Below are 12,850 nucleotides of genomic sequence, written 5' to 3'. Positions count from 1 at the left end.
AAGACAAACCATTCACATTCCTCTGATATCTTTGGAGTGCAAAATGTGTTTCTGAAAATACAGAGATGTGTATAGAATGTGGGCAGACATTCAGCTGTCACGCCACAAAGAAATAACATGCTCTATATTTTCTGACGGGTATTTGAAATACCCATTGATATCATCTCCTTATGTGTAGTTGACGTGTATGTTTTATTACCACTAGAGATGCATGATACATTGGCAAATGATATTGGATATTTAAAGGGATAGTTTACCCCAAAATTTCAATTATTCCATTAACTACCCTCATGTCGTTCCAAACCCGTAAGACCTTTGTTCATCTTCAGAACTTCGGAAGATATTTTTTATGAAATCCGAGAGCTTTCTGACTAGGGTTGGGTTTCGTTTGAATTTTATCGATTGCGATTCTGCTTATCGATTCAGATTCTTATCGATTCCTAGTTTCGCTTCCAATAAGATAAAAATCCAATATATAAAAAAAAAAAATTAAGTCAAACATTTATTCTGTGTCTTTTTACAAAGCATTCTGTTGCAGCTGAATAACATGAGCAAAAATCATACCTCAAAAAAATACCACAGCAAAAAAGTTAATTAAAAAAATTTATATAAATTTAAAATATTAAAGTGTTAAAGACAAGTAAACAGTGAGTAATAAAATAGGAACAAACAAATCAATTAATAGCATAAATAAATACAACTGAACCAAATTTCAGGGTTAGAAACTGTAATAAAAAATTATTAAAAACACTGCATTGTTTTCTTTTAATAAATCAAATATAGATTAAAGTTATTAAATATATTCAGTCAAGATCAGTGAATTATTTTTTTTTTGTTCTTTGATTTAACGTTAATGTCAGGCAGCGCGTTTATAGGCTGCTCTTTAACACCGAACGCACGCAGCGCTAAAAATACTGTACAAGAGTTTTCTTTCTCATTTGTTTATGTTCACTTAAGACAAAAATGTCTATGTTTATGATTATATACTGATGTAGTTTTCTGCATACTGGTCGATAAATATAAAATAAGTCAGATTTTGGCCCGGAATAACGTTTTCTACAGTGGAAATACACGGAACTGTCCGAGAACGGACACAAACCAGGAACCCGCACTGCCGACCGCTGATCTCTGTGCACGCGCTTGCACTTAATGTGCGCTGCATGCAAACAGGGTGCAAGTGCTTTCCTTTCCTGCAATTAAATTGTTTTAAATTACATTAAAATGTGAACGCAGGAATCGTTTGGCAGAATTGAAATGCACACTTATCGAATACCCAGTTCTAAAATGGAACCGGTTTTCGATACCCAACCCTATTTCTGACCCTGCATAGACAGCAATGGGGCTATCACATTCAAGGCCAAGAAACGTATTAAGGACATTGTTAAAATCCATGTGACATCAGTGATTCAACCCTAATTTTATGAAGCTATGAGAATACTTTTTGTGCACAAAGAAATCTAAAATAACAACTATTTTCAACAACTTGTGTCAAAGGTTTTACAGGTTTGATACGCCATGAGGGTGAGTTATTAATGACAGAATTTTCATTTTTGGGTGAACTATCCCTTTAATTGTGTAAACATTTAGATTATCCTTGTCATCTAAAAATCAATTAAATTAAATTAAAAACAGTTTAATAAACTTGTTAAATGAAATCTTGATCAAGTCCCAGACTGATTATCCGTAAAATTTAATATCTTTAAAATGTTAATATTAATACATTTTAATATATTTGTATTTTATTTTAATATCTGCCATTTATCAGCCTTTGACCGTAACATGAAAATAATACTTGGAATTGAACAGATTTTTTATATTGGTGCATCCTTAATTAATATATTTATTTTTAATTATCTTTTGACTGGTTTGTATTTTTAAATGTGTATGTAATAAAGGGCACACACTGGCAGCAGTCATTAATTTCCAGCCAGAATTGGCGATCTGGTGTAAAATGTATACGTTTGAGTTGTTTTAGTTAATGCACGTGATTCATTACAGTGGTTCAGTAAGAGCGCCTACTACTAGCAACCTGTTGTACAGCGATTTGCAAAATTCCCCATTAGTGTATGAAATTATATCATCGTTTCCCTTGCGTGAATAAGAAACACTGCCCCAGCATGGTTCGACATCCTTTTAATTGGCACTTATGTTTGGTTGGCTGAGTGGCACCACAGTGGTGGACATGGCCGATGCCAGGTCTGCACTGCCCTATTGTCAGCTATGGTGCCGTAAAGGGCAACTCACACATTAGCAGGGAACCGAGAGCACAGTGTCTTTCTGCATCAGTCACCTGGTCCATGAGGCGAAAAAATAAACATTCGGTCTGTAGATTTGTTTGCTTGGCTGTCAGCCCACTTATTAGTGGAAAAAAAGCCCCAAGGATTGCCCTGATTATTCTTTTGTCATTTTGCATGCTACAGTATATACCAAAGGTCAGCAAAATAAAGACGAAACTGATTGTTACTGTTTTTAGAATTCTTTAAAATTCAATTATCCTTCAATATTAGTGGTGAAAAGAAAACATCTTTAGTTGCATTAACAATAATTTGAATGACTTATTGCAATTTGCATAATTATCAGACCCCATTCAGCAGTCCCTGCTGTTTTGTCACATTTGTGTTTACACATCAGGTGGAATGAGTAATGAATTCATCCTCAGCAGACTGAAACGCACCCAAGTCATCATGTACACACCAGGGCTGTCAAAAAAAAAATAGAATTTTGAATATTCGTCGAATTAAAAAAGAAAATTCCACATTCGAATGCAAAAACGTTGCATTGTGTCATTGCATTTTAATGCTTTTTAGCATATCCAGTTGAACCCACTAGATGTGGCGCTGTTACGTTGTTCATTCAATATATTGCGGAAAATGAGAGCATCAGTGTGGAGAAGATGTTTACGTCAGAGCTGAAACCAAGCCGTTCACACAGAACGCATATTTATCACATTTTCTAGGGGACATCTATCAGCATGCCACTTGCGTCTCTCACAAGAGAGCGGCATGTTTAGAAAGCCATGTAAAATTAATTCAAGTTCAACTTTTAAAAAACATGTCTTAAGACTTTATGACGGTTTTTCCCCATCCCACTGTATCTCATATTTTTGAATGAAGAAAGTACTGTGATTGGTTTTCGGTCCATTGTATTAAACTATACATACATGCATGGTGCTTTTTTTTTTTTTTTTTTTTTTTTTAATTGTTTAAGCAACTTTATTAATTATATATGGTTTATAAACATTACTTTAAACATTACAAACTTTTTTTTCAAAGATAGTCGTGTTGTTTTATTACGCTTTGAAGAAACATGCATAATATTTTGCATGATTTGCCCCCTTGTGGCCTAAGGAGAGAAGCCAAAAGCTGTTTTCCCCCTAACTGAAATTATGCTTTTAAAATTCGAATATAATTTAAGTAGAAAATTAGAATTTAGCTTTTCAGTCATTTTGACAACCCTAGTACACACAGCAGCACTGCAGGACAGCCCCCTAATGAATATGCAATGAGGCTGTGCTTAATATGCATAAGTGGGCGTGTATAAGTAGTAGAGTGTTGCCGGTGTAAGCAGACAGATCCAGAGAGGGGGACTGGCTCAGATCTTCATGCACATATTCATACTGAATGATAGTTCATGCTGCAGAGCTTGTGTAAAGGTTTCAGAAGAAAGAAAGTGAGACACACTGAAGAAGGAGGAGGAAGAGAAAAGACAAGGTGTATGGTCAAGAGGGCAGCCGCATGTGAAGGAACGAGAGAGAGAAACAGAGGGAAGGAGCACACTGAGTTCCTGCTCTCCTCTAAGAGAAAGACTAGATGGTGTGATCTGTCCATGATGGGGTGCAGAGTTTGTACTCTACAGAAGCCTCAAGAGCAGTACAAACTCCTCTATGAAGTATGCCAGGTAACTGATCAGTTGTTACAGGAAGTTATTCAAGAATTTATTTACATATATATATATAATTTTCTGAAATTTTCTCTACAAATTCTTAGTCGTGGCGTTCAGAATTGTTGATTGATCCATTGTAAAGCTGTTGTGTATCATATTTATGAAAGTGATTTCAGACAGAATGCTAATTTAGGAGAGTGATATTGTGGCATTGTGGTCTCCAAATACTCTGGTCTGTAGTCTTGATGTTGGGGTAGCTTATATTGTGTGTGACAGACAGTTTATGAACGTTGATTTTACAGGGTTGATGTGTGGACAGATCTCAGTCCCTCTTCTCTCATTTCAACAGCTAACTTTTCCCTTCTGAGGTTCATTGTCATTGTTGTGTGTTTATAGCTAACCATGAATTTGGCATGGCTGGTGGTTTGTAGAAAGTGAATTACTGAGAGGGAAACCCCTATTTTGATATTCATAATTAATGCATTTGGAGTTTTATTACATGCAACATTGTAAAAATTGCAGTTTTTATACCTTTAAAAAGAAATCTGTCTACATGTTTGTGTATGTATATGTTGTATTTATGCATTTATATATAATTAGTATTTTATATTAATGTGTTTTGATATATTTATTTCACTGTTTAACAGGCATTTTCTGTTGCCATGTCATGCAGTATGTACTATATGAACCATGTCCTTGTGAGCAGTGTGTATCGTCAGCTCTTTTGTCAGACATTGTTGTCAGCTCTGATTTAATTTCCTGTGGGTTTTGTGATCCTGATGCTTACGGCTTTAGGATGTCTGTCTGACACAATATCGCTGGGAGGCTGTAGATGAAAGCCAGTAGGGGGCCTCTGAGAACATGGACAGAAACATACTTGTAGTATATTTATGCAAATGTGCATATAAACACATTATCACAGATATCGACAGTTGTTAACATAAATTATCTGTTAATTGTTCCAGGGTTGGGTCTTTTTGTTGATTTGAAAAGCTTACCCAAACTAAAAGATGCTAATTTATTCAATTCCCGGTAAAAAGGAATCACTATTTCTTGGTATGAATGCATCTGGAAAGATTGTACGACAACATTGTTAGCACTTCCTCATGGAATGCATACTTCATGTTGTATGGTGTGTGAGGGTGCTTTCAGTAAACCTAATGAGTGGCCACTTCTTCTTCTCCTTTCACTATATTCCATAGCGGCTGTTTCTCTGCATTAGCTGTTGATGACAGTGCAGTCGCTATTGTGAAACACTCTGCTTTGATCGTACAGACTGTGTGAAAGCGGGACTAAAAGCTTTTTCTCCCTTCTATATATCTGTGTATTTGTGTGTGCACTACAACAGTAAATGGTCTCTGTTTGTTAACAACCCAACAGCCAATGTTGGGCTTCAAAGGAAACATAAGCCTTTTCAAATCAATCCCTTTTGGGAAAAAAAAAAAAAAAAAAACCTGAATGAAACAAGAAAAGACACAAAGACATATTGGCCCATCATATGAGCTCTTTATCCAACCCACTGCTCAGTCCAACAGCATCTGTCATGCTTCTGTCAATTACTTTTGATTGGCAGGCTGTTAGTGAAGGGAACCTTGCAGGTTTCTCTAACAGCGCGCTTATTTCGGCAGTTACTCGAAGCTGGGTCATTGCATTCCTAAGAAATGATTTGGCAGACAAAGATCTCATCCAAGTTTAACATCAAATGGCATTCATCATACCTCGCGTGATATTCATATGTCATTCGAGAAGCTTTGAAATTACCTTTTCATTGGGGATTGCAGATGATGCAGCTGTTTGTACCATTTTTGTGTGGGGTAATACATCAAAGAGAGACACCATTCATCTGTGCTGAATGAGACAATGTGACATTGCCAAAATTAGACATGAGCAGTTGACTTTTACTGATAAAACAAGTTTCAAACAGAGCAGTTTCAGAAGAGAAAAGTTATCCCTGCTGAAAACACCAGCTTAGAATGTGCTTAGAACACTTCATTTCTTATGAATATACTATATATATATATAGAGAGATAGATAGATAGATAGATAGATAGATAGTATAAATACACACACATACAGTATATATTTTGAAAATATTTACATGCATATACATTTATATGTTCATATTCTTATATGTTATGTTATATATGATATATTATGTCTGTGTATTAGTAGATACTGTAGTATTATAAAATCATCAGTCCTAATGGAAAAGTATTTTGTTCATGTATAGCGCAGATTTAGATACCACAGACAGATAATGGAGTCTTTGTGATGTCCGATCGGTCCGGCTCACACAGACAGTAGGTGCCTGGAGAAGTATGCGGCAGAGGGGGTTGTTGTTTCGTGGGGTAATGTTCAGAGTGCTTTTGGCTGGCGTCGGGGTCACTCACAATTAAGGCCTGTGAGTGGCGGCAGGATGTCGCAGGGCTTTAATGAATAGAGTGAAAGACTCGTTTGAAGTGTGAAAGTGATCTGTTGGCTCATCTTTTCCCAGGCGCCCGCTTACCCATGTGTCCAGCTGGAATCTGCTGACCTCTTTAAAGCATGTGCTTAAACACACGTGTTGCAATTGCAATATGGAATTGCGTTATTGCAATGGATTGATATTGCTCTTGGGGATTTAAAACTGAGAGTGATGCATTGTTGGGAAGATCTAGAGGTCTGTCAGAATGCATATGGTTTGTTGGATGGCATATACAGGGGATCAGGCTTCCGACCGGGCCTTTCCTTGGATAATACACACAGATCCTCTTCATTAGGGTGTCTGGCACTACTTCTGCCCCCTCTCTTTGTCTTCCTGTCCCTCTCTCTCTCTCTCTTTTAGAGCTCCCCAGAGGCTGAGATACAGAGGGATGCCTCCTCCTCACATAAACTCACCTAGAGAGATTCATGCGGTACAAAAAAAAATGTTTTCATAGGCCCATGTGCTGCAGGACATAATGCTTATAACTCTAGAGTAGAATATGATATTAGTGCATTTAATCATGCTATTCAACTTTTGATATGATAGGACTACCTTAATTGATATGATTAATATCTTTATATTTTTATCAACATTTGGCTAGCTACATGTGACTTTTCACAGTGGATATATGTGAATCAATTTGCAGCCCAACTTTTGAATTAAAATGCCATTTATTATTACAAAACTCCTAACAGAAAGGTAATAGATTCAGTGAGAAGGTCACAAAATGATTTGAACTGATAATGTGAATTCAAAATGATTCATTCAAAAGAATAATTTCATCAGAGTCATTTATTTGTGACTCAGGTGGCAGTGGTTGCTGTATTTTTATTGTCATTGTTTTGGCCTTTGTATTATTTTATGTTTCTCCATGTTCTGGCTTTTTTTTTGGAAGGAAATTAAACCTTTTATTCAGCAAGGACACAATAAATTGATCAAAAGTGACAGCGAAGATGTTTATAATGCTCTAATTCAAAAAAATTTTTTTTGAACTTTCTAGACATCAAAGAATCTAGAAAAAAAAAGGATCACAGTTTTCACAAAAATATTATGCATGAAGAAGAAACATTGGTCATAAGACCAAATCAGAATATTAGTACTGTAATAGTAAAATATTATTACTTTTGATCAATTAAAGGTAGTCTTGGTCAGCATAAAATGCAAAAAAATACTGACCAACCCCAAATGTTTGAATGGTAGTTATTCATTTTCATTTTTTTTTTTAGTGTCAAGCATTCATCGTGGAAGAGCTGCATAGCCTCCACTGTGCTTTTGTAATGCATTCTGGCCACATTTGCCAAAATCCTCTGTTTAAAAACAGCGGTTCAGCTGGCCTATTGATTTCAATGTAGCAACCCCATTTAACAAAACTGCTCACAGGAACAGAGAATTAGTCTCTGTAAAGCTACAGGTCGAGAGGAGGTCATTTTCCCCTTTAGTTAAGATAATTAGAATGGAGAGAGGACGCAGCGAACATGCCTCGCTGTCCCCGAGTAAACTTGATCTCTCTCTAACTGTGCTGAACTCTGTGCTTCAAAGCAGGAAAGGTATGCACCATGTGGAGATCTAGTCTCTTTTGTCCCTGATGGGCCCATGTTGGTCGACTGGTGGAGACTGTGTTTGACAGCTCCGTGGCTCTTAATCTTGCTAGAAGTGGCCTGTAATGGCCATGGCGCCTGTCTGCACCTCATGTAAGACCTTCATTTTAATTAGAGTATCAAAACAGTCCGGCTGTTGAAGCTCGGACTCAGATTAGGTTTGTGCTGGATGAGTGCTAGTGTAATGCATTTTTTGCTAGTAGATTCAAACGTTGGCAGCCTTTTCATATTCTTCAAAATGTTTGCAGAAATAAAATGTGTATATATATATATATATATATATATGTGTGTGTGTGTGTGTGTGTGTGTGTGTGTATATATTATATATATATATATATATATTATATGTATATATATATATATATATATATATATATTATATATATATATATATGTATTATGTATTATATATATATATATATAATATATATATGTATATATATATATATATATGTGTGTGTATATGTATGTATTTTTTTTTTTTTTTTTTTTTTATATTTTTTTTCAATTATATTATTTATTAGTATTTATTTTTATAATTTTTTTTAATTTTATTTTTATTTTTAATTTTAATTTTGATAGTATGTCATTTTCAGATTTGCTGCAAATATTTTTTTTATATTTCAGTGTCAATTAGTTGCATCGCCTTTTCCAAACTGCTTCCACACTCACAATCCTTTTCACTATCTCCCTCTTCTCCTAATTAGTCTTTACATGATGGGAAGCAAAAAGCAAATGGTTTGCACGTAACTGTTGGGATATCGACTGAGTGCAGTCTAGTTAGCTTAATCAGGGAGGGACAGGTCCTCCCCACAGCGCCTCCACAGCTGCTTCACGCTGTAGCAGGTGGCCGGCAGCCATTCGGGATCTTCTCCACTGCCACTGATGGGCAGACAAAGCACAGAACATGACCAAGCCATACACAAAGCCACATGTTACAGATGGAATGAGACAAATGGGCAGAAGAAATGCAGACATAACATGTCAATATTGACATGTCATTGACATTTCTGTAGACACAACATTGATTTTTCATAACAAAGTAAAGACATGAAATGTTTAAGCTGCTTAGAGATAGACTTAACCTGTTAAGGTTTAGACAAAACATATTGAGCATGAAGAAGCATAGTGTCCATTTGCAGCAAAAATATCCAAGTCCATAGAAAAGTATCCATGTTCATATTCTCAGTGGAGAATATGAATAGATTGCATTGTTTTGTCATTAGCCTCCATAAGTCTTGGGCAGACAAACAGGTGTGCCTGCGTGATTTTATGGACAGCTTTATTTGCACAGATGCATCAGATTCTCCACAATTAAAATGAAATAAGACCAGATTAAGTGTCCCAACTGTCTTTGTTTTTCACTTGTGATATAACGTCTGCCATTTGTTCTGTCTAATGATAGGGGTCAACTGCTTTTTCTGTCCGTTTTATAATTACATACAAGGAAATAGTAAAAAGCGAAGCATGCCAGCCTTTATCCATTCAAACCAAAGCAATGACTTGATTATGAATCATTTATATTAATAGACCCATTTCTGAGAAGCTAAACCATTATTAGCATTTCCATCAGAGACTTTTCCACTCCAGAGACTTGTTATTCTTTAGAATGTGATAAGACACAATTGAACAGCATAAAGTCGAGTGTATGCATGTTGGGGGGGTGAATGGTGACATCTTCCCTGGTGTCCATGCAGAGTCATGAATAAAACATGCTAACAGAGAAGTTTGAACTCACTAGGCTGGAGCAGTTGGCTGATATTGAATGCTGATGATGGGCCTGTTATATCTCATTTATATTCAGAATGAACCCTCTTATAGTGGTTAAATACCACTTGCTGTGCAGCTCACTTTAAAAATACTGAGCTGTTGTGTCTTAAAGAACTGTTTTAAAAATGCATGGGTGCGAAAGGCTTTTTGTGCAAGTGTGTGATGACAGCATCGTCAGCATTTCCAGTGGTAGCTGTCTTTGCCCAGATGGATTTTTATATGGCATGTCATAATTTGTCAAATATATGTTTAGTTTTTTTAACTCTGTTGAATCTTAGATGAGCACAAATTAACAAATTAAGAGAAAACAAAACAACTGTAAAAGTGTTTTTTAGAGGCAATAACTAACTATTAACAGGTGTCCTCTTTAACAATAATGTACTTGAAAGAGGATCCATGCAGGTGCCACAGAGAGCCTGACAGATACATTTTTAAGTTCTCACTACTTTTCATTCGCACATACTCTGGATGCTAAAAATTTAACATTTTTATTCCTTTTACTGTATTTTTCCTTAGGATTTCACCTCATGTTTACCAGACTATCTTAGGACCAGGCCCAGATAGAATCTGCTAATTTTTTGCAATGATTTTAGTGAGAATTTGAATACTTCTGCAAGCATATTAAAGTTAAAATAACCGAAATATGGCTGAAATTCTGTGTAACTCTACAGAGTTCTGTGAGCACTGTACTTGTTTGGGCCTGGTTATAACCTCAAAAGCTGCTAGTAAGATAAAAAAAAAAATGCATCTTTTTATGTGGTGGAGTGTGGGAAACTGTACTTTCTTCAAACAGAAAGTGAATGAAACTCATTAATAGGAGGAAAGCAAGGACACAGTCAGGAAGCTTGAAGGAAGTGATTTAGCCTCCCACTACTGATCCTCTGTGGATAACAGAAGGTCTCATGCTTAAACAGGATTAAGTGCAAGTAAACAGCGGCGTCTTTTAGCAGGCGTCCATGCTTATCAGAGGCATTAGTTTCCCTCTGTTTGCTGCTTAATCCTCACTGAGACGGCATGCCGCAGCGTATAAAGGTTTCTGTGTTTCAAGTCAGCCAGAACTGTAAGGAGGTTTCCTGCTTCTGAATGAAATAATACACATACATACACATCGAAAGACATTATCCATCCCTGCCAAATTGCACCCATTTATGTTTGGAAGAAAAGAGGAATTAAATCTCTAGACGGGACTCACACATAGTGAGAATGTTCTTTGAGGGATTCTGGGAATAAAGCCTTAAGCTTAAACTTCATCTGTCAAGTTTGAAAGATGCATGTTTTTTTTTTTTTTTTCTTCTTAAACTCATAATGTTCGGAGAATAAAATATGTGCCTAACTAAAGACAGACAATAGATAATGGGAAAGTTGGAGAAAAACACAAGCTTCTCATCTGATATTTCTATTGTTGTGTTGAGTTGTGTCTCCCAAAGCATATTTAATTCTGACATTTTATTGAGTTTATTGATATTGACAAGTGGTGTGAAAAAGGTCCAATCCATCTCACATCAGAAAGGATTAACAGGCAGATTTTACTTTGACTTCTGATAATTCTGATACAAACCAGAGTTGGAGTAATGACATTAAGTCCTTCAGAGCCATAAAGTTCTTGCAAATTATCTGTAATGTTATCAAGATAGCATATTCTAACTTTTGATTGAGGTAAATATCACATTAAGTACACTGGAAATAGATGGCAGACTTGTTTAAGGCCATAAACCTAGACCCAGATCTAGATTAAGAGCGAGGCTATGTTTTCATGTGTCACAGTTACCACAAAAATATTAAGCAGAACTGTTTTCCACATTGATAATAATAAGAAATGTTTCTTGGGCACCAAATCAGCACATTGGAATGATTTTTGAAGGATCATGTGACACTGAAGATTGGAGTAAAGGCTGCTGAAAATTCAGCTTTACAAGTCACAATAAATAAAGGACAAATTATATATTATATATGTTGTTTATATATATATGTATATATGTGTGTGTGTGTGTGTGTGTAACATTACTGTATATTTGTATATATATATTAAAGGTAAATAAACACTTATTTTAATTCTCACATGGGGTGGATTCCTATTGAAATGACTGGATTTAGCCAAACAGCGGTAAATGTGACTAGACCTTTAGTGTGAGATTTCTGTTTTAGAATTGATATTTCATATTGTGTATTTGAATATTGTCTCTGTTCATTGAACAACATGTGTCCAGCAGCTCTGTGTTAAACAGAGGGTGAAGAGGCTCAGTTTGCACCGTTCTGCTGTGTGTACTCCTCAGAGAGATGTGTCAGAGGTGAGCTGTGTGAATGGGGGTCCTGCGTCCCCCCACCCTCCTTGCTGTAGAGGCAGTGAGGCAAAACGTTTCCAGGGTTGAGGCTTTGTCTCGGGGTCATGGGCTATGAGGAGGAGAGGGATTCCTATGCACTTAAGTCCTACTGAGAACCAGACAGACACACAGAAAGGAATGACTGTGTTATTGACCTAGCTGACAGAAAGAGAGAGGGAATTAAAATCTACACAGAATTTAATACAAGGAAGTAAAGGTACAAATAAAGAAAAGAAAAAGAACTTATCTAAAGTTATGGCAACAAAAAAAAATACTTTGGTATTTCATGTTTTTATACATATATTGTTGTAATGCTGTGGTTTTATAAACAGCACCTCCAGAGTACCACGGTTTTGGACATTTGCCATGGCAATGCCGTGATTATCTGGAGGACATCTGAGTGTAAATACCATGATTTAACAAATTAACTTTTGTTCTGTATTAAATTATATACAGATTTATTTGTTTATTTAATATTATATCACTCTACCATCTATACAAGGACTTTTGAGTACCATGTAAATACCTTGACGCTGTCACAGTATTATTTTGTAAGGATGTGTTTTTTTGCACATGGTAACACCATGATATTATTGAAGTTCCATGGACGTGTAGTAAAAATAGTACTGCTACCATGTTGTTTTGGACATGAACCATTATTTCCGATTGTAATACTCTGGTACTTTGAAATATACCTTGGTCAAAAAATTTAAAGGGATACTCCACCCCAAAATGAAAATTTTGTCATTAATCACTTGCCCCCATGTCGTTCCAAACCCGTAAAAGCTTTGTTAGTCTTCAGAACACACAACGAG

General features: G+C 36.0%; 1 protein-coding gene across 2 annotated transcripts in view; it reads left to right on the top strand.

Annotated features, from left to right (window-relative positions):
- Positions 1-12,850, top strand: part of pdzrn3b (PDZ domain containing RING finger 3b) — an 87,340-nt gene that overhangs the window by 64,858 nt on the left and 9,632 nt on the right. The window contains exon 1 of one of the 2 annotated variants that reach the window (XM_042726365.1): positions 3,341-3,897. The exons of the other annotated variant lie outside the window; for it this stretch is intronic. Coding sequence (XP_042582299.1) covers positions 3,631-3,897 — 267 coding nt within the window. The 5' untranslated portion in view covers positions 3,341-3,630. Of the gene's footprint in view, positions 1-3,340; positions 3,898-12,850 lie in introns of those variants that run through there. 2 annotated transcript variants of the gene reach the window in all.

This window comes from Cyprinus carpio, chromosome B6 (assembly GCF_018340385.1).
Source record: "Cyprinus carpio isolate SPL01 chromosome B6, ASM1834038v1, whole genome shotgun sequence".
Lineage (NCBI taxonomy): Eukaryota > Metazoa > Chordata > Actinopteri > Cypriniformes > Cyprinidae > Cyprinus > Cyprinus carpio.
The sequence above is the reverse complement of the archived record's forward strand: the minus strand, read 5'-3'. Positions and strand labels throughout refer to the sequence as shown.